The sequence below is a fragment of the Ambystoma mexicanum genome, chromosome 10 (assembly GCF_040938575.1).
Source record: "Ambystoma mexicanum isolate Mex_15411 chromosome 10, UKY_AmexF1_1, whole genome shotgun sequence".
NCBI lineage: Eukaryota > Metazoa > Chordata > Amphibia > Caudata > Ambystomatidae > Ambystoma > Ambystoma mexicanum.
The window spans coordinates 900,181,030-900,206,603 of record NC_090932.1 but is presented as its reverse complement, the minus strand read 5'-3'; the positions used below and the strand labels follow the sequence as shown (position 1 = coordinate 900,206,603).

At 47.9% G+C, this 25,574-nt stretch overlaps 1 protein-coding gene across 7 annotated transcripts in view; it reads left to right on the top strand.

The window, feature by feature from the left end:
- The window catches only part of ATP11B (ATPase phospholipid transporting 11B (putative)), a 1,683,501-nt gene that overhangs the window by 216,685 nt on the left and 1,441,242 nt on the right, over window positions 1-25,574 (top strand). For 6 of the 7 annotated variants that reach the window (XM_069618659.1, XM_069618656.1, XM_069618658.1 and 3 more), the window contains exon 8: window positions 3,561-3,608. The exons of the other annotated variant lie outside the window; for it this stretch is intronic. In XM_069618659.1, the coding sequence (XP_069474760.1) occupies window positions 3,561-3,608 (48 nt within the window). The remainder of the gene's footprint in view (window positions 1-3,560; window positions 3,609-25,574) is intronic. 7 annotated transcript variants of the gene reach the window in all.

The following is a 25,574-nucleotide window of genomic DNA, read 5'->3' as shown; positions in this document are numbered from 1 at the left end:
GAGTCTACTCGAGATACTTCCTCGTGAAGAAGACGACGGGGGGATGGCGCCCCATCCTGGACCTGCGACGTCTGAACAAGTTCATCAAGGCGCAGAAGTTCCGGATGGTCACCCTCCAGCACGTCCTGGGTCAGCTGGAGGAAGGAGACTTCCTGTCGTCGTTGGATTTGGAGGATGCCTACTTCCATATTCCCATCCTAAAGGGGCACCGAAAATTCCTCAGGTTTGTGGTCCAAGGGCGTCATTACCAGTTCAAAGCCCTCCCGTTCGGACTACGGTCGGCACCCAGGGTATTCACCAAGTGCCTCGCACCGGTGGCGGCGCAGCTGCGCCGCGAGGGGGTCCACGTCTACCCCTACCTGGACGACTGGCTCATCCGAGCCAAGACGAGGGAGCTCGCCGTGGTTCACACGGCAAGGACGGTCCAACTTCTCACGGACCTGGGATTCTCCGTGAACTACGCCAAATCCCACCTGGTACCCGCGCAAGACGCTCTGTTTCTGGGAGCGAGGCTCAACACAGTGTCCCTTCTGGCCTCCCCGTCGGAGGAGAGGACCAGGACCATCCTGGGCAAGGTGCAGCGGATGTTGGTGGCCGACGCGGCCAAGGTGAGATCCATCAAGTCCCTCCTCGGAATGATGTCTTCCTGCATCTACCTCATTCCCATGTGCAGGCTCCGGATGCGCCCGTTGCAGGAGTTCCTGGACGCGCGCTGGATCCAAACGACGGGCAGCTTCGAGGAAAGGATCACACTCGACGAGAGTTTCCGACGAGCGATCCGGTGGTGGGGCACCCGTGCGCATCTGACAGCGGGCTTGGACTTCCAGACCCCAGCCCACCAGGAGACAGTGACCACGGATGCCTCCCTGGAAGGGTGGGGAGCGCACACCGAAAATCTGCACGCAAGAGGCCTTTGGCTCCCGACGTAGAAATCCCTACATATCAACGTCCTGGAGCTCCGTGCAGTGTTTTGGGCCCTCAGGTCCTTCCTTCCGTCCCTCAAGGGCAAGGTGGTGAGGATCTTCACCGACAACACCACCACCATGTTTTACATCAGGAAACAGGGCGGAACCAGGTCCCCAGCACTGTCCAAGGAGGCGCAGGACCTGTGGCATTGGGCCATCGCCCAAAGGATATTTCTGGTGCCGTTTCATCTGGCAGGGATAAAAAACACCATCGCCGACTCACTCAGCAGGGAGCTGCGCTCGTGCCACGAGTGGGAGCTACGGCAGGATCTAGTGGATCGCCTCTTCCGACGGTGGGGCACACCCCAGATCGACCTGTTCGCGACGGCGACGAACTCCAAGTGCCGGAGGTTCGCCAGCAGGTTTCCCCAGGCGAGGAGCATGGGCGATGCTTTCTCGTTCCCCTGGGGGGGCCTGTTCCTCTACGCGTTCCCTCCTTTGCCACTGCTAATCCGGCTCGTCAACCAGCTCAAGAGGTCACGGTGCAGGATGATCCTCGTCGCACCTGCGTGGCCGAGGCAGATATGGTTCCCGGACCTTCTGGACTTGTCGGCTTCCCCGCCAATCAAGCTGCCGGTGGACGCGGATCTACTCTCCAGAGAAGGAGGCGCCATCCTCCACCACGACCCGAAATCGCTGAACCTGCAGGCCTGGCTCCTGCAGCGCTAGAGTTTGGAGGATACGACATACCGGCCGACTGCAGAGAGGTTCTTGCAAAGGCCAGGGCGTCCTCGACTCTTAAATGCTACGGACACAAATGGAAGAGGTTCTCTGTCTGGTGCCACGCACAGAAGATTAACCCTCTACGGATTACGGCCCCCCAAGTACTGCCGTACCTGCTGACGCTGGCCAAAGCTGGACTGGCACACGCGTCCATCAAGATTCATCTTGCTGCGATCTCCCGATACACCAGAACCACGGGGCGGACGTCCTTGTGGTCTCATCGTCTGGTGAAAGAGTTCATGAAGGGACTGTTCAGATCGTTCCCGCCGGTGAAGGCTCCGGCCCTGGCGTGGGAGCTCAACGTGGTGCTGACCAAGCTCATGGGACCTCCGTTCGAGCCTCTGCACTCAGCTCCGTTGAAATTTCTGTCGTGGAAAACAGCGTTTCTTGTGGCCATCACCTCCGCACGACGAGTGGGAGAGATCCAGGCCCTTTCCTGCAAGGCCCCGTACTTGACTTTTCACGACACGAGGGTAGTGCTCAGGACGCACCCCTCCTTCATGCCCAAGGTACCGTCGGACTTCCATCTTAACGAACCCTTGGTGTTGCCTGTGTTCTTCCCGTCGCCTTCGTCGCCGGCTGAGAGGACTTTGCACTCGCTGGATGTGGCTAGAGCGCTGAAGTTCTACGTGGACCGCACGAAGTGTTTTCGGAAGACGTCACAACTCTTTGTGAACTTTGGACCAGTCAATTAGGGGAAGGCTCTCTCGAAGGCTTCCATTTCCAGATGGCTCTCCGGCTGTATCATGTACTGTCATCGGTTGGCAAACCGACCGCTGCCTGGCCGTCCGAGAGCCCATTCCACCAGAGCGATCGCAGCTACCACGGCGTTCCTATCTGGTGTGCCCCTGCTGGACATATGCAGGGCTGCTACGTGGAGGTCGACGCACACCTTCACGAAATTTTACTGCGTCGACCGGGATTCCAGGGAGGAGTCCAGGGTCGGCCAAGCAGTGCTGCGCAACCTGTTCGCCTGAGGTGAGCCTGGTGAGGAGGTAAGATGCTTAATGTTGAGTTTGATGTGATGCTTAATATTGAGCCTTTGCCACCTCCCGTGGTTGTGCATGTGTGTACTGCTATGTATTCTTTATTCATGAGCATGTGAATCCATGCCAGACCCCATGCTGGAGAAGGAACAAGTTACTTACCTGTAACTTGTTCTCCAGCATGGGTCTGGCATGGATTCACATGCGAACCCTCCCGCCTACCCCTCTGCGGCTCTTCACTTGGTCATACTGCCACTTCACGTGCTTCCAAATCTGAAGATGGCTGCCAGAGGTGGGGCTTAGGTAGAGGGCAGTCATTGGCTGTGGTCAGTATGACGCAGAGACCAGTGATTGGTTACTACTACGAAAGACAGATCAGAAACGAAACTGATACTGGTTTTTTCTTTACCGAGGATTCCCAGCCTGACGACGGGGAATATTCATGAGCATGTGAATCCATGCCAGACCCATGCTGGAGAACAACAGTTACAGGTAAGTAACTTGTTCCATACAATCCTGGGGCATAGAGGACTCATTATGAAAGGGAAATGGGGGTAACCGTGTCTCACCGAAGCGTGCCTCGCCTCCACTCCCCTCCACCCAGGTAGTCCTCCCTCGCATATTCACCCCCGGGGTCAGGAACCGATGGCGGCGGCCTTTCCCTGGCCACCCCGGAGGAGGATATGTTGGGGAAAGATGTGAGGATGCCCTCAGATTCCTCATAGAGAGAATTGATGTAAGATGCAATTACATAATTGTCTATGCCCTGTATTAATATATTGCATTTACATTTTCAGACAAGTTAGATTGTTTCATTTTACAATAGCTGAAATCTTTCCCCGGAACAAGATGTTTTTAAATCTGTGAATAATTTTCTGCTTTACAGGTTTGTTGGCAGAATAACAATTAATCAGCATTCAGAAGAAGTTGTAAAGTAAGTAACAAGTCAATCTAACCGTTCATATCACATTTAATTATTTTTACTTATTGTTTTGTTACACAATTAGACTGTGGAACAGCTTCCCACTGCACATAAGAGAAACAGATGATTTGCTTAAATTTGGAGAAAAGTGAAAACCTTTTTATTCTTGTCGACGCCAATATTCTCCTTGTTTTCTAATGTATAATGGATAAATTAGATATATTTAGCATGGATAAGCTAATTGGGTAGTAGCGCCAGCACAAATAGACAAAAATACAATAGATTTCTAAACTTCTTGGGTCCGCGTTATTGACAGAAACGTTGCAAAACACAAGTGTGTATTGTCTCAATCCCTTTCTCTGCTAATACTCTGATGAAGAAACTTTTTTGTGTAGTTCCCTCTCTTGTTGCCTTGTCCATCTCCCAGCCAAAAACTTGGTGCTCATTTCTCATCTAGCTTTCTGCTTCTGTCATGTTGGCGCTTGTTCATAATAAACTAGCTAATTGGGAATCATTTTGCAATACTGTTCCTTTTTCTGTTTTTTAGGGGCAGTCTGTACTTGTGCACTTTCTTCAGAACTTTATTTCAGTTTCTCGATGCATTAATTTGTAGCAAAAATACAGTACATATTAATAAGATGTCAATCCGAAATGCTTTCTTGAAGTCCTATAACCACTCTTCTGAATATATTTCTACTTGTCAAACCTTCATTTGTCACAAGAACGCTACAAAAACACTGGAATTGTTTATATTGATGTTTTGTGGTGAAGCAGCGTGTATGTGCCTCTGTACCTATGTATAGTGTATTTGAACTTAATATAATATTGATATGAAGGGAAAGGAGTCACTGCTGGACCACCTTCAATCAGGTTTTCGACCTAAGTTCGGAACAGAGGCAGCCTTGTTGGCTGTGCAGGATTATCTTTTAGAGGCCGCGGATTGGGGAGAGCTATCACTCTTAGTGATGCTGGACCTGTCCGCAGCCTTTGAAATGGTCAGCCATCACATTTTACTTGATTGATTGAGAGTGGTAGATAAAGTTTTCAAACATGCCCTTAACTGGTTTGAATCATTTCTGGCCGACGGACAACAGCAGGTTGAATTGGGAGGAAACATTTCGGACCCTTTTGTGACAGGGTGTGGAGTCCTGCAAGTGTCTTCTGTCACCTTCGCTTTTTAATTTGTATTAAAAACTGTTGATGGATATTCTGTGTTGTCACAGGATGAAGTAACACTCTAATGATGATGACACACTGATTTTCATCAGAATTGGACATTTTGAGGTCACCTTCACTAGGGTCAAACAATGTTTGGAAGAAGTGAGTGGATCCATATGAATCCGCTTCAGCTGAATGCGTCTAAATAAAACTGAGCTCATGTTGTTTGGACCGAGACACTTATAACTGCAAATGCAAAAAAAGTTTAGTCCCCACATTCCTAGGTACGAAGTTGCAATATGCCCCCAAGATAAAAAACTTAGGCTGCATTTGGCTGGATAATCTTGGTAGCAAGTGTCGGGTAGGAGCAATGGTTCAGGCAGTCTTTTTTTCACTGGGTTTGCTACGGCAGGTGCTGCCGTTTTATATCAGAGAAAGATCATGCGATAGTGGTGGGAGCTTTAACAAATGCCCACCTGGATTATTAGAATAGTTTGTTAGGCATTCCGGCCAAACAACTATTAAGTGTCAGAGAAGCCCAGAATGCAGCCATCAGATTGGTTTGCCGTCCGGGCAAACCAGCTCATCTATTCACTTGCCAGGCAGCATTGCACTGGCTGATAGAGGACTGTATCGAATTTAAGATTGCGTGCCTCATTTTTAAATGTTTAAATGGATTCACACCTCCCTATTTAAGGGACAAGCTATGTCGATATCAACCGTCAAGGTGTTTATGGTCAAAGTATTGTTTGCTTCTGACTGTGCCTCCATCAGTATATGTTTCAAGGGGAGACGGAAGAATCACAGTTTTTGGGCAGAACTGTGGACTGGGATCACCAGGGAGATTAGTACTCTTGACATGCTCTACCAGTTTTGTAGAGCACTTGAGGCATTTTTGTTTAAATAAGGGGATTAGAGGGAGGATGATAAGAGACCCCTGGTTATGAAAATGTATCTTTGATATGTACACTGGTTGTTGATCTCATCATTTTTAATGTTAGCTGCACCACTATACGGTTGAGTCCATTATGAGCGTGTTTATAAAAACACAAAATAAAAAAAATTAAGGACTCTTAAAGGAATAATGCCCCAAAGATTGGTATTGTCCCGATCGTTCGGGCAAGTCGTTATAAGCATGCGTTGATCGATTGTAAAAAAAAAATTCCTATGCATCTAACCTTAGTTTTCCGCACTTTTACACATGCGAAATAAAGGAGTCTGGCGCGGCCATCTTGTGATAATCATTCCTAGTGATATTCTACACCTACTTTCATGACGTTAGTGGGCAGCGTAGCCAAACGTGCCCAGTCATCACCTACGTCTTAACGTCACTTGACGCAGAACCTGGAAATTCAACAATCGCATCCTCCCACAGCACAGCCCGTCCCAAATCGGAATAGAAAACACTAGTTTTAAAGGAAACCTCAATACTCTGCAATTTATAATGTTCTTTTATTTCACAAAAAATGCTCTGAGAACATCCGCAGATTTCCATTTAACACCAATTTTTTTTAATGTCCTTGGGTTACAGCATCAAAACTTTATCATGAGGCACACAGTGTTCCTTTCGGGAGAAGATGCGCATTTGACGTACCTTGATTCGCAAGGCTTCGCCATCAGCTTCTTGCTAGACCACCGTAAAGGATGACAGGTTGCTCCTTGTTGCTTGTACCGCCCAAGGGCATATTGGTCCCGGGCAATCGTCCCACATCAGCGTAATCGAAATCCATCCATTTAGGCGTATCTGCCACGGCTGGCTGAAGAAACCGTCACTCGGGATCTGGAAACGATGACATTCACAGAAAGGAAGAATATAGCTGTGTAGAAAACAGAATGAAAATATATTTCAAGAGCCGTTCTTAATTCAAATGTATCCATTTACCCTTTAATTCTGCACCGGCTGGAACCTAATAACGAACACAAACCACAAACCATGGAAATGCACAGAAAACATCAGGGAAAGTTGGAGTCTACGATGTGCTTGAGAGGTTAGCGCTGTGGAGTATGTTTAGCTCTCGATGGGATGCGGAAGCTGACAGAAAAATTCGAACAACGCATGGACGGCATTATAACAGAATATAAGCAACGAACTTGGGGTTGGTGGAACCTGGGGAACCCAGATGTGGACTCCATGCTTACTGTGCTCAGAGAGGCACAGCTCCACCTCACTGATGATGCACAACAAGGCTGAAACATGTGTATGGGGTTGCTGTAGGTATTCCAGTTCAGAATGGAATTGCCATAGCTCGTCTGTGCTGGACTGCCCATGTGCCCGGGATAAATGCAAATATGAAAATGGATATTTCTCATCTGTGAAAGGTACATTGAGCTTCAAGGCGATGGCTGCGGTCACTCAAAGTGTGAAAAAAACACATAACAGGTTATCATGGCATGTTCTTTCTAGAAAGGGGCACCTCCTACCTTTTTTGAAAATGTAACCGAACTGGCCACATCAAATTTCGACAAGCAAACCAAGTCCCCTTTCAAAATATTCTGCCCCCCGCTCATCCAATAATACAACGTTGATGGCACACACTCATATGCCATGGGACGAAGTGGTATAGATATCGCTAGCCTGCATACAGGTTGTGTTTGCGTGTCTTCGCAATATGGCCCACCCATCAACCATTAACAATGTAAGCAAGCAATACCAGTCGGAAAATGAAACCTGTAATCATTTGTCTACAAAAGCGTCTTCAGTAAAACTTACACTATATTTGGTATTTCGATTCTCTTGGCGTAACGCAGATTGTCCGCTCAGATTAACGGTTTTCATAGAATTAAAATAAATGTTACAATGTCAAGTTTTAAAATGGTGAACCTTATCATTTTTGCGGGTATTCCACAACTTCCGTCCTTCAGTCCATAGCGAATCCTCCCTTTCTTCCAAGGTCGAACAACAATTGAACATTGTTTGGAACGTTAATGGTAACTTTAGTGTTTGTGAAGGAAAGCCACAAATCAAAAACATACTGTACAAGACGCGTCGGTGTGAACTCCCCATGAGCAACATCAAACTAAGTGACCATCACTCCATGGGAGCGATTAGCCTGGCCAACCAACGTGGCATTTGAAATATGTTCGAAAAATAAAAGAATTGTTTGCTGGACTCCACCCGTGCTGCGCTATCGTGAATAATTTTTTACCCATCAATGCTAGTGATTTTGTCATTTTTGCACAACAGTTACAGTTATGATAAGTAAAACGGATAACAAGGAAACCATTTTCAAATAGGCCCAATGACATCTTTCTACTAGGCCCGAAAATCATTCTCTCTTTATACAATTGCAACTCTCCCATCCCCAGCGCCTATCTACGCCAGCCCTCACCATCTCCTCCCCTTTGCCACGTCTGCATGTGCCCTGTTCTTGCGGAGGAATGTGATCTGCGGATAATGTGAGACACAGACATGTCATAAATCCAAATGCCCATTCATCGCCACTGAACTTCCCATGCACTAACAACCTACACCCTTAATGGCCTGAGCCCACCAGCTCAGACCCCTCAGTTCCTTTCATGCTGATGTCCAGCTTTACAGACACCAAGCAACCACGGACATGCATGTTATCCTTTGAGGTATAAATTAATGTGCATAATTAAATACTTTGAGGGGATTGGATCCTCCGACTTATTCCATATCTATGACACTAATCACCACAGCTGTGCTGCTTCGGAAAATCTTCGGCGTCTGCGTCGATGATGTCGATACGCCGCCCTCGAGGACCTTCTCCGGACCTTCTCCGACTGCCGACATCACTGGATGTTATAAGTAGGACGCACGACGCCCGTAGCCTCAGTTCCGTTTTTTCTGTGAACCTGTTCGCTTCGTGAATCTCGGTACGCCTCGACTCTTTGGAGTTTCTGTTGTTCATCTCGGTTCTTCGAACCTGTTAGTTCGTGAAGATGTCTACCTCGTCTTCCACAGCGCGTCCGGGCTTTAAGAAGTGCGGGGACTGTGGGTGCATCATGTCGGTCACTGACTCGCACGACGCCTGCCTCTGGTGCCTCGGGGAGGCCCATGACACGGATGACTGTGCCGACTGCCAGTCGCTCACGTCGAAAACCTTGCGGGAGCGCAAGAAGTTATCAGTAGGTAAGGTGTCCAAGCCCCAGAAGTCGAGGTCTGCGGGGCTTTCGAGGGACGACTCAAGGGGCGACTCTCGTCGTCGTCGGAAGTCCAGTGGGTCTCGGTCCCGGAGTCGGTCTCGCCACTCCTCTGCCTCTTCAAGGCACTCCCGGAAGCGCCGTCATCAGTCGCCTTCCCCGTCCTCATCCGAGGACTCCGCCCGTCTATTAAGCTTTGAAATTTGAGTTTAATAGCATTCCATTGTTCATGTACAAATATTGGGGGAACATATCCCAACAGTTTGTCAGCACATTAAGAACACTGCTGCAAATCATTTATACCGGGAAGTCAACTGTTCAACAAGTTCCGCTTTAGGTGGACAGGGGTCGTTTGCAATGTTTTGTGGCAATGTATGTGTCCTGGGAACAAAATCGGGATCAATTTCATGAGTATGCATGGCCAACACAGTCAAAGTGAGATCTTTCACAAAATTGAATTCCATTTCCTGGTATATTGGCTTGACCACCCATTTTTTGCTTCGTTTTGCAAAGACCATTGTGTAGCGAAGCATTCCAAAGTTTCCTGCAGTTCTCGATTATTCTCTCCCTAGATTCTCGTTATGCGCTAATATGGCTAGTAATGTTCTAGATTGCATACCGTCTATGCCGAAATGCAACCTTTTGGGTCTGTACTTTAGGCACATATTGTGGAACACCTCCAAATCTCTGGTGTGACACAATTCTGTGAGTACCTTTAGGTCTCTTGAAATAGTTTTATCAAACACGATCTTCTCAAGACCTTTGTGTGGAAGTGAAGATGGAACCAACCACTTTTTCTTGCGTTCCAGCTCCTCCGATAAAGGTCCATGTGCACATTTGTGAAAATGTTGGTTTTGTGTCCATGAATGAACGTTGGAACAGTGGTGCATCAATGAGCTCCATTTTTCAAGTACAATTTCCAACGAACCATCACAAGTTTTGGAGCTCCACCAAAGATTGTTGCTGAAAGACTGAGACCACTGTAAAATATTTTCCGAACCCCTTTTTTTACCAGCAGCTGTAATTTATTGACTGATTTGGCAATGTGCCATACATTAAATTGACAACAAATGTTTGGAATCTGCTCTTGCATGGCCTTGGCTATTGAAACATGTCTGTCAGTGGCTATGAGGTCTATTTGCATTCCCCTCGATTTGAAGGTGTTTGCAGGATTTTATGAAACCATGTTTCTCCATGGCCACTGAGGATTTACATTGGGACACCTGCACGATCTCCGAACTCACAATTTTTTTAGTTTTTATGTCTTGAAAGTGGTATGTGTGCTGAAAATCGGGGGCTGTCACACTGTCCATCGCCAGCTAGCCTGAACCGTTTGCCAGAGAATGTGTGTTCAATTGACATTTGTTCAATGTTACAGGCTTGCCTAATATCGGGTAATAAGAATTCTCTTTGATATTTGTAGTACTGCCTTTTAGCAAGAAACTGAACTCCCACAAATTGACAAAAACTCAACAATTTACTAAAAGTTGAGCCACTGAAAAGTAAAGCTGCTGAACACAGTAGATTTCCAGCTGGCACTTTGCCCAGCATCGGTTGAGCGGACCATGAAACTGTATCATGGAGGTGGGCACAGGTGGCTTGGACTTTCAGGTTAGTGCCTTGTAATACACGAGTCACATTCACCAATGGCTCCCCGCATGTTTTCCCCCTCACTGGATGGAAACATTTCAGCATCAGTATAATCTCTACCAGGCAGCTGTCAAATACAATGTATTTGTGCTACTTTATTAGCCATTCGTCCTGCATGAATGCCGTTTGTGACTCAAATGTGGTGGACAAATCGGCCAAACTAGACAAACTGTAGTTGAGATCTTTGGCAAGTTCCTCTGTCAATTGTGTTGAAGCTTCAGTCTCTGTGAGTTCAGCTTGTGTTATTTGCACACAAATTTGAGAGACCATCAACGTCGATTGTTTATTGGGTGGACCTTTTTTTGCAGGTGTAGATTGTCAAGTAGTCGGCAAGGAATTCCAAAGCATCTTCCTTATATTCAGTTTCATCTTGTCCACTTCTCACATTGTAGCAATGATCCAAGTACACATTCAATTCAGTTTCTGGCCATTGGACATAAGCATCTCGAGTCTGCTTATTGACTGGACCACGCTGTGCCTCAAATAGTAGTTGCTCCATGGTGAAATCTGTTTGGCAAGCGGCATCTTTGGTTTCATTTGTTGTCTGTGTCTTTATACTTCTTCTTTTCCTTCTGGGCCTCTAGGAGATGGGTAGTAAAAACATGTCCAATGTATAACACACATACAGTAGATGGCACTTTAAATACATAAACAGTTATGAAGAAAACACCAGCCCAAAACACTTCTAGAAAACAAAATTGTTTGTTAGTTACCCTTGTTTTCTTGATTTTCTGTGAAACCGCGGTCTTCTCTGTAATGACCGCACCAGCAAGCTGATCGACCACCTCGGATCCATGTGCCTCCTCTTGTAATTCCACACCTTGTGTACATTCCTTGAATAGAATATTCATTTAAAAAAAAATGTCAATCGTATTGGAAATTAAAATCTTTCATCGCACACATCGCTTACACACATACCCTCGCAAACAGTGTACGTCATTTAGTCAAAATATACATTTCGAATTTCACCTGATTGATGGCAAGTGTACTTGATCAGAGATCACCGTGCAAAACATACTGATTGTAATGTTTAAACATTTTGGAATGTATTTCGCATTAGGTAAGTGAGCGTTAGAACTGAAATCAGAAAAGTTTGAAACACTGCACATTTATATGAATGTCACTGTCTAATAATATCTTATGTAGGATTCACTTTCTTTCATTCAAGGGAACTGTAAGTACGCATACCTCATACTCTAGACCAGCTGCAAAGGATGATGTAATTGTAGTTGAAGTACCAGCATCCCCTGTAACACAATCCCTGTTTTAGTACGGATGAAAACACCGAAACGGAACAGAGACCATGGGATGCAGACAATGGTACCTATAAAGAGAAACCCATAAATGACACCTAGTGTAAACAACTGACATGATACATAAACGATTTCATATTATTTGAAATTCCAAGCATAATACATTCTCGTAATTGAAAAGTGAAATAAAATGACCTGATAGGCGCTTGAAGTTGTAGTTGACTTGTGAAAATAAATGGATGAAGAATCTTGCTCTTTCATTTTCAGTGCATTGTCATGAAGTAATAAAAGGGAAAATTAGATTTGCATTAGATATGAGGGAAAATCCGAATGTCGAGAATATAAACTTCTGCAAGTCTGTAGGACTCACCATTGGTATACTGGACGTATCAGTAGTTTCGTCACTTACGAGGGTCTGTGCTTCCGACCGTATGCTTTCCTAAAATAATTGACATGTCGAGCAACCGATTACGAAAACATTATGCTCCTTGTGAAGGGCACTATGGCATTGTTTTCCATGGTCATAATTACTTCATTTGAAGCTCCACAAACCAGGGACAGATGTGTAGTAAAATGTGGTATAGTTAAAATGTAATACAATCTGGTAAATATGTAAACTTTAGTAAGACACATTTACACCGAAAGCACCAATCCGGTCATGGAGTTACCTGTTCGGTACCCCACTGCCTACAACTAATTCATCATCCGGGACTCACCTGAGGCAACGTGTGCATCAATAGAGTTGGGATTGTATTTGGAAGCAATTTACGATACATTCTGGGTCGACGCTTTTTTGTGAAATTCGATTGGTCATACATATCGTAGGTAAAGTGCAGGCTGCAGATGCGGAATCGATTGGCTCTCAAGTCTCCCAAGACAGCCTGGGATCTACTTTCAATCTCGTCCACCGCAAACCACAATGTGAAACCCATCTTCTTATTAAATCAATATCTTTCGGGAATGTATGCAGGATTGTGCCCTGACTTTTGACATGGCTCCTAGAACGGCAACCCAAAACCATACAAGCAGGCATTCTTAAAATCTATAAAATCTGTATATAAAAGTATAAATAATTACAAAAAATTGTACTGAATGCATGAGATTGATGGAATTATATCAGTTTTCTATGTAATGTTTGTTTTGGTCAAAGAAGCAAAACCTGTGTAGCGTAGTCGAATGCTAAATACATACAGAATTGACATACATACAGAATTGATTGATATGACGCAAATCGTAACGTGCTACTCGTCCGTTGAACGTACTTTCGTGCATCAAAAGGAAACATGCTTATAGTCATGGTCCGAGAAAGATACGATTCTATTACAATTGACACTGATGAAATTTGCTATATATCGAGATTAGACAATGGTAAAGTTATTGAGATTAATGAACATTACACTACCGGGTACATTCGGTCGAAATAGATAGAGATTTTGAGATCAAAAAGAGATGAATATAGTGAAGTTAATAGGTGACCTGACCTGACCTTGAAGATTCAGCAAGCAGGGGAGTTAGTAGCAGGAGAACAGGTAGAACGATCAAGAGTTGACTTCCAGTGCTCAGAGATGTTCTTTGGATAAATTTGAAGGGGTTTATAAAGTATTAGAAAAATGGGTGTGTATGTGAATGTGTGACATGTTTCTGGCGGGGTCTGCTTCAGGGGTAGCCTGGAGACATTTTGTCTGGGGAGGCCATGTGTACAAAGGCCTCTGTGCGGAAGATACCTTTTGAAGTGTACATGGTGTTTGGCACCTTGGCTGTTCCCACCCTGCCAGCCCCCATGGGTGCTCACGGGCCTAGGTGCGAACTGTCATTGATAGTGGAGGGGGGATGGATGGGCAAAAGGTGTGCAGAAAAGGGCTGGAACACTGCTCAAGGGAGACACACTTATGTGGATTGCAGGGGTGGGGTCTGCAAGAGGGGAGCCTGGAGACACTGGGTCTGGGGAGGGCATGTGTACAATGGCCCCTGTGCGGAAGATACCTTTGAAGTGTACATGGCGTTTGGCACCCTGGCCGGTTATAATGGAGAGGGAATGGATTGTTGCAGATGAGGTGAGCGTAAAGGGGCAGCAACCATTCTTTCATGTCCCTCATTGACAAGTGAGCGTGTCCTTGATTCACTGAAAAATTGAAACAACTATTCATAAAAATTCTTTTGTATTTTATTTTGTTGCTGATGTTGATGGCACAAATATACTACACATTGTATACTTCTGGTTGCAGCACAGTGTGGGAAAATCCCCTGTACTGTCCGCTGTCACAGTGGAATTTGGCACAAATGGCTCCAGCGACACAGGCGGGTATTACTCGTCGAAAGCGGTATCCAAGCCTCAGGCCCATTAAGCAACCATGTACACGAATGATAGGCCACCAGCCTGTACCACCTGTGGAAGATGAACATACATACTGTATTTAAATGAACCTGATAAGTGTACAGGCCCGAGTTGAAAATGCATCCTGTATCCTATGGCACACTTGCCCGTACAAATGTTACTTCATGGATCAATGAACTTGGGCTTTAAAGTGTAGACACATTACAAAAGTGAACACCCATGCAATTCATAACGTTTGGGGCACAGAGAAATATTGTTTCTTAGTTGAACGTGAAAGACACAAAAAATGAACACTCTGATTTCACAAAAGCGCTTGAAATGTATTGAATTGGTAGACTACATTCATTAGGCAGTGATAGATCAAAGTTACGACATTATAGGAGAGAAACATGAAATGTTAGTGGCCTCAGTGGTCAAAATGACATGACACCTATAGTACACTTACTCGTTACTTGGATTGAGAGGGCAAACTGTTGCGTGAAGTTCGTGCATAAGCACAATCATAATCCTCAACACGGACCTTGTGAGGCAGGCTGCCCTAAAGTCATGCAGTTCGGTAACACATAGCGGCGGTGTCTCTTCTTCCGATATGTAGGCCAAGCATCCAGAGTTTTTTTCTGCAGCAGCAGTTCTCCTCCACGGTTGGTATGACCTCGCACCGATTGCAAGTACACCAGGTGGAAATGTCTTGCATGCGATTAGGCTCTTGCTCAGGATCCAGTGATTCGTCTTCCCAACTGTCGTCCGATGCCCCATCGTTTACTCATCTTTCTCTATAAACTAATTCTGCCTCGGAATACTCTGGCTCGTATTGGTAGGACTGTATTGTTGCCATTGTACGACAAAATAGAAATCAGGCAGGGTCAGGTAATCCAGCATAACCAGACGCACCTGACTTCACTTAACTGTCTGGGAGTATAAAGACAGCAGTCGGAAACAGCATTTTGAACAAGCTGGAACTACAGGGAGCACCTGGAGAGCCCAGAAGCACGGACGAGCAGAGGAAGCTGTAGAGTGTCCAGAGGAGGACAGAAGAGCAAGGCTGCTGACCCAGTGCCTGTGCGGGGCTACTACAATACTCGTTTACCCTGGGCATGTGAAGGCTACCCTGGGCATGTGAAGGGAAGCCCAGGTGCTTGAGGGGCAAGTGGTGAGACACTGCCCTCAACCCAAGGAGTTGCCCACCAGTGCTGAGCTATCCGGGGTGAATTTCCTGACCACATGAAAAGAGGAAACCCGGTAAGCATGTGTGTGGCTGGAACGGGAGAAGGAGGCATAGGTTTAATGACAGAGGAACTGCATTCTGGGACTTGTAGTTTGGGCAAACAGCAAAATTTAAAAAGCCACAAAAGGGTGGCCTGCCTGCTGCTATAGCTAAAATCGTGCGGTTCCTGTGGCCTACACCATCCACCGACGCCAGCTATGTGGATTGGAACCGATGGGGCACTAGCAGCTCAAAGATGAAGGCCGGGAGAAGGAGCACTATGTCCGTACTCGCCGCTTGAATCCCGGTCCCCCCCTCTGCCGCTCGGGGAATCCAAGATGGCGGGCGCACGTATGATGGCGTGCGCAGTCGGGAGTTGGAGGCAAGCCTCCCCGTAACACACAAGCCGGAGGGGACGGACGAGCATCCCGACATCCAGACAAGAAGCGGGGACTGTTTCCATCGGCCGGTGGAGGGCGGCCCGGGCCCCCCCCTAGAACCGGCGGGGAGCATTCCATGCACCGAGGGCTGGTGGGGGTTTTCCCTGCTGAGTGATCCACTTCCCTGGCCCCATTTTGTGCTCCCTCTCCCTCTTCCTCCTGGGGCACCCCGGCCCACCCTGCTTTACAGCTACACGCCCGGCGGACGGAGACCTACATGGGCTGCACTGGTGGCTCCTCTGGGTGCCCGGTGGGGTCTACCTTCCGGCCTATAGACATATGCAACGGCCCTTGAAGCGACTCGATTTCCTGGAGCGGGGATGGGAGACCCTCCCCCCAACGGTTGGCAGCGGGAGCCCTCAGCAGGAGCCCCTTGAGAGATTTAAGGTAGGTTTAGCCCGCATGCTCTTCTCCCTGAGCCCTTCCTGGGGCACCCTGGCCCATGGCCCTGCTACCTGCGGATAAGGCCTATAAACTGCACGGGTAGCGCTTCCTAGCCTCTGGGGGCCCCTGAGCAGCTCCCGTAGCAACTCTCCTTCACCGCTACAGTGCTCCCGGCGGCCATTGTCCCACCGCTGACAACCAGCGTGATGACTAAGCAACAAAAGACCACCAAGTCTTCGGACATAGCAACTCTGCTGATCACATCCGACAAAGCTAAGAGACAGGACTCCTGCCCCTCTATTTCACGGGAATCCCTAGACAAGGGACCCTTGGCGACCAAAGAAGATATACGTGAATTCATGGCGGATATCAAATCAGAATTCCTCTCTTGTATGGCGGAACTCACTACTAAGCTGGAAAGTAAGGATAAAAAAGTCTCGGAGGTTGAAAAAAGAGCGGGAATTGTTGAGGACCGTCTCAAGATCATGTCTCCGCTCTAACTGAGGTCCAACGCTCAATCAGACTATTGCAGGACGAGTACGACATCCTGGAATACAAGCAGGAAGACCTGGAAAATAGGGCCCGGCGCAACAACCTCTTTATTCGGGGGGTTCCCACTTCGATCCCAGACAAGGGATTGGCTGAATATGTGGGCCTCTTTTTCCAATCTCTCCTCCCTGACCTTGAAGATTCACAGCTTCTCCTAGATGGCACCCACAGGCTGAACCCTAGACGCGGAGTGGAATCGGATGGCCCCCCTGACGTCATCACTAGGGTGCACTGCTTTACCACAAAGGAAGCCATCTCGGCGATAAGCCGCTCCAAAGACGAAATTACATTCCAAGGGACCTCCCTCCAGATCTTTCAGGACCTTTCTCCTCTTACTCTTCAAAAGAGGCAAGCCCTCCGCCCTCTAACCACCCTTCTTCAAGCTCAGAAAATCCGCTACAGATGGCTCTTTCCCACAGCTTTGCAATTTTCCTACAAGGGCTCACTCAGGAAAATTAGCCACCTGGAAGATGCTGACAACATCCTGCGCCCAGATGCTTCCAAGCCTTTGTCATCCCTGCCCTCCGAAGCAAAGGCTGACTCAGACCTGGTGGCCTCCCCTAACCCCACACAAAATTCTTGGTCGAGGGTTCCCCACATTCTGGAAGAGGAAATAGCCGGATGCGACCCCATGATGAAGCCACCACCTCTATCCCGGCTCATCAGCCCGGCACCATGATCCGATCAGCACCCTCAAGAACACAGATGGGCTCTATCCCTAAAAGCAGCGGGCATTATTCCACGGTCCATGCCCGGTTCCAAGGCACAGTCCACCTATGAGACCTTGGAACAAACCACTAGGACTACCTGTAAGGTTAGCCATGTTGGCTACACACTGTTCTATGGCCCCGTTGGCCAAGGGAGGCACTAGACCCACAAAAGGTCCGCCACCCTCAGTTAAAACTCGGCCCTCCCGTTGGCGGCCCGAGAAAAAACCCCATAGTCAGGTTGGGGAATGGCCACACACTCCGCAACATGATGGCTGATCCCTCTACATCTCCCCCTCTCCCCCAGGACTCGTCAACGGCCCCGGAATTGGTACCAGAACATCGAACTCTGAGGTTCGTCTCCCTGAATGTCAAGGGACTAAATTCACCCGCCAAACGCAAGTCCATCCTACAGAAGCTTCAGAATGACGATGCAGCAGTAGCTATGCTACAAGAAACCCATCTGCTGCCGGCAGACCATAGCCGCCTACGCTCCTGAAATTTTCCGAAGCAACTTTTCGCATTTGGGAACTCCAAGAGGGGTGGCACAGTTATCCTATTTGGGAGGGGACTGAACCCTCAAATTCTAGACTGTATATAAGCTGCCCGGAGGGGTGGTACATGGCAGTGAAATGCCTACTACTAGGACAACTCTACTCTATAATTTCCGTATACGCACCCAACTCAGGCCAGGCGCTGTTCTATGAATCCCTGAGTACAACTCTCTCTCCGTTTCTGGAAGGCCAGATAGTGATTGGAGGGGACTTCAATGGGGTCCCGGACCACACGAAAGACAAGTCGCACCCGGCCAGCGCCGGAGACCTCACCATAGCCCTGGCCATCCTACAACTATTCAGAACTCTGGGGGTGGTGGACTCATGGAGAGAACTCCACCCATCCGAAAGAGACTTTTCCTTTTATTCTTATGTCCACAGAACCTTCTCCAGGATAGATCTTCTCCTAGTGTCCCCACAAATCTTCACGTTCACCAACAATGAGACAATTGGCTCCAGAATCTTGTCTGATCACGCCCCAGTGACCCTTGAAATCCGAGTGCAGGAACCAGCTAACCCCCAACAGCGCAGATGGACACTATAGGATCCGATTCTTAATGAGATGCCACTCGGACGCGATCGCAACCACGATCACCAACTTCTTTAAAGAAAACCCCAGTGAAGACACCTCTACCGCCAATACTTGGGACACAATGAAAGCAGTAGTGTGGGGTGAACTGATTGCGCAAGGAGCGGCCTATCACAGACACAAACGTCAAACTCGCCAGGGCCTTGAGGAAGAACTTAAAAATGCAGAAAGGACCCATAAGGAGATGGGCTGGACCCCTAAAACTCAGCGGGCCATCCGGATAGCGCAAAAAAAGATTGAGGCCCACTACGCCGAACACACTTCCCACCAAATGGCAAAAGCTAAACAGTTTTATTATGCTAAAAACAATAAAACAAATAAGTTACTAGTGGCCAAACTTGCGAAGGTGAAGAGGAACAACACAATTGTGGGCCTGCAGGACCAACAAGGCAAGGTCCATTACGCTGACCAGGACAAACTGCAGCTCGCTACGGCCCACCTGACTCGGGTAATGACCGCTCCGGTGCGAGACATGGAGGAACAGAAGGAATACCTACGGAGTGCAGCGCTTCCCCGGCTAAAAAGAACAGCCGTGACTCTGGAGGCGCCAATTATTGACGAGGAAGTGGACGAGGCAATAAAAGCCCTTAAATCCCGAGCCCCTGGCCCTGATGGGTATTCAACCAGGTTTTACAAGATTTTCAAACCCCAACTATTAGCACCTTTGGTACAATTATTTAACTCGTTCAGGACCACAGGCACTGTAACCCCGTCCATGCAGGAGTCAATTACGGTCTTACTACCTAAACCTGGAGGCGATCCGAAGAACCCTGCATCATATAGACCCATTGCACTGCTCAACATAGATGCTAATATATATACTCTAAAATCCTAGCATCACGACTATCTCAGTTCTTGCCAGAGATAATCAGTGCGGATCAGAGTGGCTTCCTCAGACACCGCTCCACGGCCGACAACATTCGAAGAGCCTTGGATCTGGTGGAACTTGCCTCCCGAGACTCCCAGGAACTGGTGCTTCTGGCCCTGGACGCGACCAAGGCGTTCGACAAAGTAAATTGGACTTTCATGAGGCTCACCCTTGAGGCTTTTGGATTTGGCCTGGATTTCTGCACTATGACGCTGGCAAATTACAACGCTCCCAAAACTCTTCTCAGTTAATGGCACCCTTTCCTCCCCCATCAACCTAACTTGTGGAACCCGACAGGGTTGCCCGCTGTCGCCACTCCTCTTCGCTCTAATTATGGAACTGTTCGCCCAGCGGATCAGGTTGAACCCTGCAGTCGAAGGCTTTCAATCAGGCCCGGCACACCACAAGCTGGCCCTCTATGCAGACGATGTCCTCCTGACTATCACGAAACCCCGTTCCTCCCTCCCTCAAGCCCTGGCTGAGATAGCGAGCTATGGCAAGGTCACAGGCTTCGCCATCAACTTACGGAAATCAGCCGCCATGGGAGTGGGTCTGACCCGGGAAGACCGAGAAGCCCTAATTCCGCTGTGCCCAATACAATGGACGACCAAGGGAATTAGCTACTTGGGCCTCGCTTGGGTTGGCCGGGATCTGGACTCCTATCGGGCTAATTTTCCCCCACTATTTACAAACTTGGAGGCAGATTTGAGGCGCTGGGCGGCACAAGAGATATCGCTGATGGGCCGTATTACAGCCTGTAAAATGAACTTACTACCAAGACTTCTGTACGCATGCTCCTCACTCCCGGTACCGGTTCCGGCACCAGCCCTTCAACGCCTACAGAAGAAAATGCTGCAGTTTATTTGGAGGGGGAAAAAACCCAGGATCCCTAAATCCACGATGCTGGGCAATGCAAAACTCGGTGGACTCGGGGTCCCTAACTTGCAGAAATACCAAATGGCGGCTCAACTGTCCTGCATCCAATCATGGCAAGTCCTTACCAACCGCCCTAGATGGGTGGACCTCGAACAGGCGCAATTACCCCTCCCGCTGCGCTTTCTCCCACATATCCCCCCTCTGGAACGGTGACAGTGGCGGAATCTTCTGGCGACCACCAAACACACCATTTCGGTATGGGACAAGGCGTTGAAACAGAAGAAGATCCCGACGGGGCTCAGCCCCCTCTCCTCGGTGTTTATGAACCCGACCTTCTCACCTGGTCTGTCTCCCCGGAATTTTACTTCCTGGATTGCAGGAGGCCTAGAGACCCTCGGACAACTTTTTGAAGGGGGCCGACCCTGCACCTTTTAGCGATGCAAAGAACTCTTTAGGATCCAGGAACAAGATAGATTCACATATACCCAGCTGCGCCACTGGTTCACCCACCCACAGACTCGCCAGGCAGCTACTCGTCCACCCAAAGCCATCAAATTGACCCTTAATGAGCTCCCGCCCCAAGGTAGAATCTCCTCTCTATATAAACGCCTCCAAGGGGATTTCTTACCTTCCAAGACCCGGTACATGGCCCTATGGGAGGCGGACCTGGGCCTTCCGATTGAAGACCAACAGTGGGTTGACATCTGGTCCCGGGCCCACACCTCCTCATCATGCATCACAAACAGAGTGCGCCTACAAGATCCTCCTCTGGTGGTACTACCCTCCCCTAAGACTTTATCACATGAACTCCACACTCAACCCACAATGCTGGAGACAATGCGGCCAAATAGGCTCCTTCTTCCACATGTGGTGGTCCTGCCCCAAGGCTGAAGCCGTTTGGAAACACAATGCCTAGCGACGATAGCAGACATCACTCAGGTGCGACTGCCCTTGGCCCCCGAACCTATTCTCCTTGGAGCCCCGATCCCCGGGATCTACCCAAGGTCTGGTCCCAAAGCCAAACTATTATCACAATGCCTACTTGCGTGCAGGAACGTGATAGCCCGCACCTGGAAAACGACGGAAGACCCTCTAATGCCTTTCTGGTGGATGAAAGTCTGGGACATCCTGATCGCCGAGAAGGTGACGGCTGCCGGGGCAGGCACTCTACATCGCTTTCGCAACATCTGGGGTCCGGTATTGGATTTTGACCAAAGGTTGCTGGCCCTGACATTCAAGCCCCAACTGGCCAGGAGAACCATTCAGGATGGAGATCCCCAGCGGGGACGTGAAGACGGAACTTGAGTCCGGAGGGTGGGGTGGGAGGAGCATCAAATCGTATTACTGTATGCTTCATGTCGCAAGTGATTAAGCTTTGTATTGTCATAACCTGCCTGTTTAAAATAAACACGTTTAAAAAAAAAATAGAAAATAAAGCCACAAAAGAGTGCCCAAGAGGAACAGCATTCGGGGACTTGCAGTGCGGGAAAACAGCTAAGAAAGCAAAGTAATGCTGAACTTTTAAAACTGTCGTTTTTAAATACGTTTTATTACTAGGTTCGAGCCCGGAAGAGGCAAACCTAGATGAAAAAGGATTTCGTTTAGCTTTTGTGTATGAAACTACGAGACCCGAAAGTCATTGTGGTAGAAGAGCAAAGTGTAACAAAGTTGAAAGTCGAAGTGGTCCTGCGGGGGACTGTGAAAAATTCTTGCACAATCGAACATCTTCGAAAGGTCAGAGTCCGACTGAGGGATACCTGGAATGGGAATAAAGCTTTGGGAAAGGAGCCACTTGCCCCCGGCATTGTGATTGAAAATTTCCAGCACGACTGAGGGGGACCTGTGCTGATTTGAGACTGTATTTGTACTTGGGGGATGTGAACTCCCTGAACTGTAATTTGAGAGGTTGGGCCCAGCCGACGGAGACCTGTGTTGAACGGTGAATTGAACTAAAACCAAGTAACTTTTTTGTGGAAGGCCAAGTAGGCCCTGATCTACGATCTGAACTGCATCTTGAGTGTCTAGAGCCAGAGTGTGTCACATAGCCTCAGTGGGCTACCTTACCCCGTGAGGTTAAACATGGGGAAGAGACTTTGCTCAGCCACACTGAAATATAATTTGAAAAGCAAAGACAGGGGATGTGACATAGGAGTATGTGCACAATTCAGGAGATGAAAAATGTTCCTAGGATACTGTGTTAGACACTGAAAATACACAATTAACTGAAACGTCTTCAATCTCCCATTACCAACATGCAGTGGTTTTCAGAAAACTACAGTTCTAGGTTGCAGGACTCTTTCCCTATATGCAGCATTCCACACAGCTTTCAAAAGCTGTACTGGATTCAGTGCTGTCAAGAGGCTTTGAGTGTCATTCCTTAGTCCAGTTAGTCAACTATACTAGTTGGCCTACACTTCAGTTCATTATAGATTTCAGAACTTGCTTTCCCAGTATGTATCATTGAACACAGACTTCCAATACAATACTTGATTGAATGTGATCAGGGTGCTGTAGGCATCTCCCCATAGTGAGTTTAGTCCTTGACCCTTTGAGACACTCATGACCTCTGAATCTCCAGGCCTTGTCACAATCTTTCTCCAACTACATGTTTAGGTTTGCTTGCTTGTGCCTCTCCAGTTGCATGGAACTGGTGGAATTTACTGGCCCTCCTTCACGCATTCTCTCCACAATCTCCACAAAGGTTGGTGCACATAGGCCTTTAGACTCCAGATTGTTCTGCTCATAAGGGGTATGGTGTTCTTGCCCCAATTTGCCAGGTTTCCAGCTAACAGCATAACTTGTATTTCTCCTCTCAGCAATGGATGCTATTCTATCCTCACTGAACTTGCAGCCTCAACTTCCAGAATGAAGCATGTACTCTGCTACAGGCCTCATTGCCAGAATACTTCCTGAGCTTGCATCATATGTTCCAAGAGTCTGTGCAAGAGATGTCTTCGCCCCACTACTGTAGCTGGTCCTGTTATGCATTTTTCAGCCTCCCCACGACAGCTGAACAATGTCCCCAAGTCTTTATGGCCAGTGCAGTATGTGACAGACTCATGTTATCAAAGGTATGACAGACACAAGGGCTGCAAGTTTTCAAAACCTTTATTTGAATATTTGGATGGGGTTGGAAAACTTGTATCTAGTCCTATATCTATATCTATACTCTATATGTCCTTACTCTAAGATAATAAATGTGAAGAGGGAAATGTAAATGCACAAAAGGAAAAATCAGTTTTCAAATGGACCTAAAGGAAGCATACTTGCATGTCCCCATCTGGCAACCTCACAGGCAGTTCCCGAGATTCACAGTGATGGGAATGCACTTCCAGTACAGGGTGCTGCCATGCAGGCTAAACTCTACTCCGCAAGTGTTAACGAGTTTGATGAATGCAGTGGCAGCTGTAAACCGGGCAACGGGCCACCATGTCTACCCGTACCTGGACGACTGGCTCGTCGGGGCCAGATCGGCAGGCTCAGCCGAAGCAGTGCAGTAGGCAATGCAGCGCAGCAGACAATGCAGTGTCTCATGGATCTGTTGTTCGATTTGGAGTTCTCGGTCAACCTCAGCAAGTCAGTACATTTGTATATTTCCTGTATAACTTGTATATTTTTGTATATTCGATTCAAATGCTTTGCTTGTACCATGCCTGAAACTAAGATGCCCTTGGGCCTGGTGCGCTATGTAAATAAAATAAATACAGATACAAATACCTTCCCAGTCCTTTTTATTCCTGGGCATCAGATGGGACACGGAGAAGCAGAAGATATTCTTCATCGGGAGAGAGTCTGGGCTTTGTTACCGACAACTGGACACTATCACAGCAAATGGGAGACATCAGCATAGTGGTACCAGCTCTTACTGGGGATCATGGCGGCATATATACTAGCGGTCCCTTAGCCAGGCCGAGGATGAGAAGGATTTAAATTCAGCTAGCACAAGCCTGATATCAGGAACTGGGGACTCCATCGAACTGGGGACTCCATCGAACAGCGTACCCATACCCAGGGAACTGACTGCAGACCTGCAGTGGTGGTGGGAGGATGGCATTCACATTAGGGGGCTCCCTTTGTCCAACCGGAAGCCTCAGTGGTTACCACGACACTCATCGTTGGAGGGCTGGGAGGCCACCCTGAACAGCTTCTCAGTACACAGGATATGGATCTCCCAAAGAGAAGACCATACACTTTCTAGCGCTGAGTCCTATTCAGGTGGCTCTCATATCGTTCCTTCCACTCATCAGGAGCAAGGCGGACCTCATGAGGACCGAGTGCTTCATGTCCATGTTTTACCTGAACAGAGTGGAACAAGATCCTCACCCCTGTGCAGGCTAGCCATACAGATTTGGGTCTGGGCCATCTCTCACCATATCCACCTGTCGGCCATACCTTCTGGGTGACAGCAATGTGGAAGCGAACAGGCTCAGCAGGCGGGGAGTAGAGAACTATGAGTGGGAGATGGACCCAGAGGTCCTGGGCAGGCTTTTCGAGGCTTCTGGGCATCCGAATGTGGACCTCTTTGCCACAGAAGGCAACAAGAAATGCAAGCAGTTTGCATCATGTTCTCTAGGGGACACATTCCACATGATGTGGAACAATCTCTGGTGCTGTTTCCACTGACACTGCTCATTCTGAGGGTGCTACGCAAGATCAGGGAAGGTTACCAGACATTTGGTCGAAAAAATTGGTCGACCAGACAAATGGTCGAACCAATTTGGTCGAAAACCAAATGGTCTAATTTTTTTTTTTTTTTGGGGGGGGGGGGGGTCCCCCCCCAACCCCCTTTTTTTTCCAAAAACCCATTTTTGTAAAAAACGAAAACCCGAAAAATAAATATATAATTAAAAAAAAAATTCGACCATTTGGTTTTCGACCAAATTGCGTCGACCAAATGTCATTCGACCAGTTTTAGGTCGACCAAATGTCTAGACACCATCAGGGAATCAGTCGGGCTCTGCATGATCCTGGTTCCCCAATGGCCCTTCAGGATATGGTACTCCGACCTGGTACTCATGGCCAGTTTGGGTCCGATTCCACTACCTGCGACGGATCATCAACTCCTTCCACAACAAGGGGGAGGCAGTGGTCCATCCATCGTTGGGAGCACTAGCCCTAGCGGCTTGGGTCCTGAGCAATTGACGCTTGGGGACCTGGGGCTGTCTGAGGAGAACCTGTAAATCGTCCAGAGGGCTAGGAAGGATTCCACCAGATACGATAGTCTATTTATATAGCGCCTATACACAATGTGTTTCAAAGCGCTTCACAGCAAGGGAGGGAACAAGGGAAAAATACAATGACATTCTT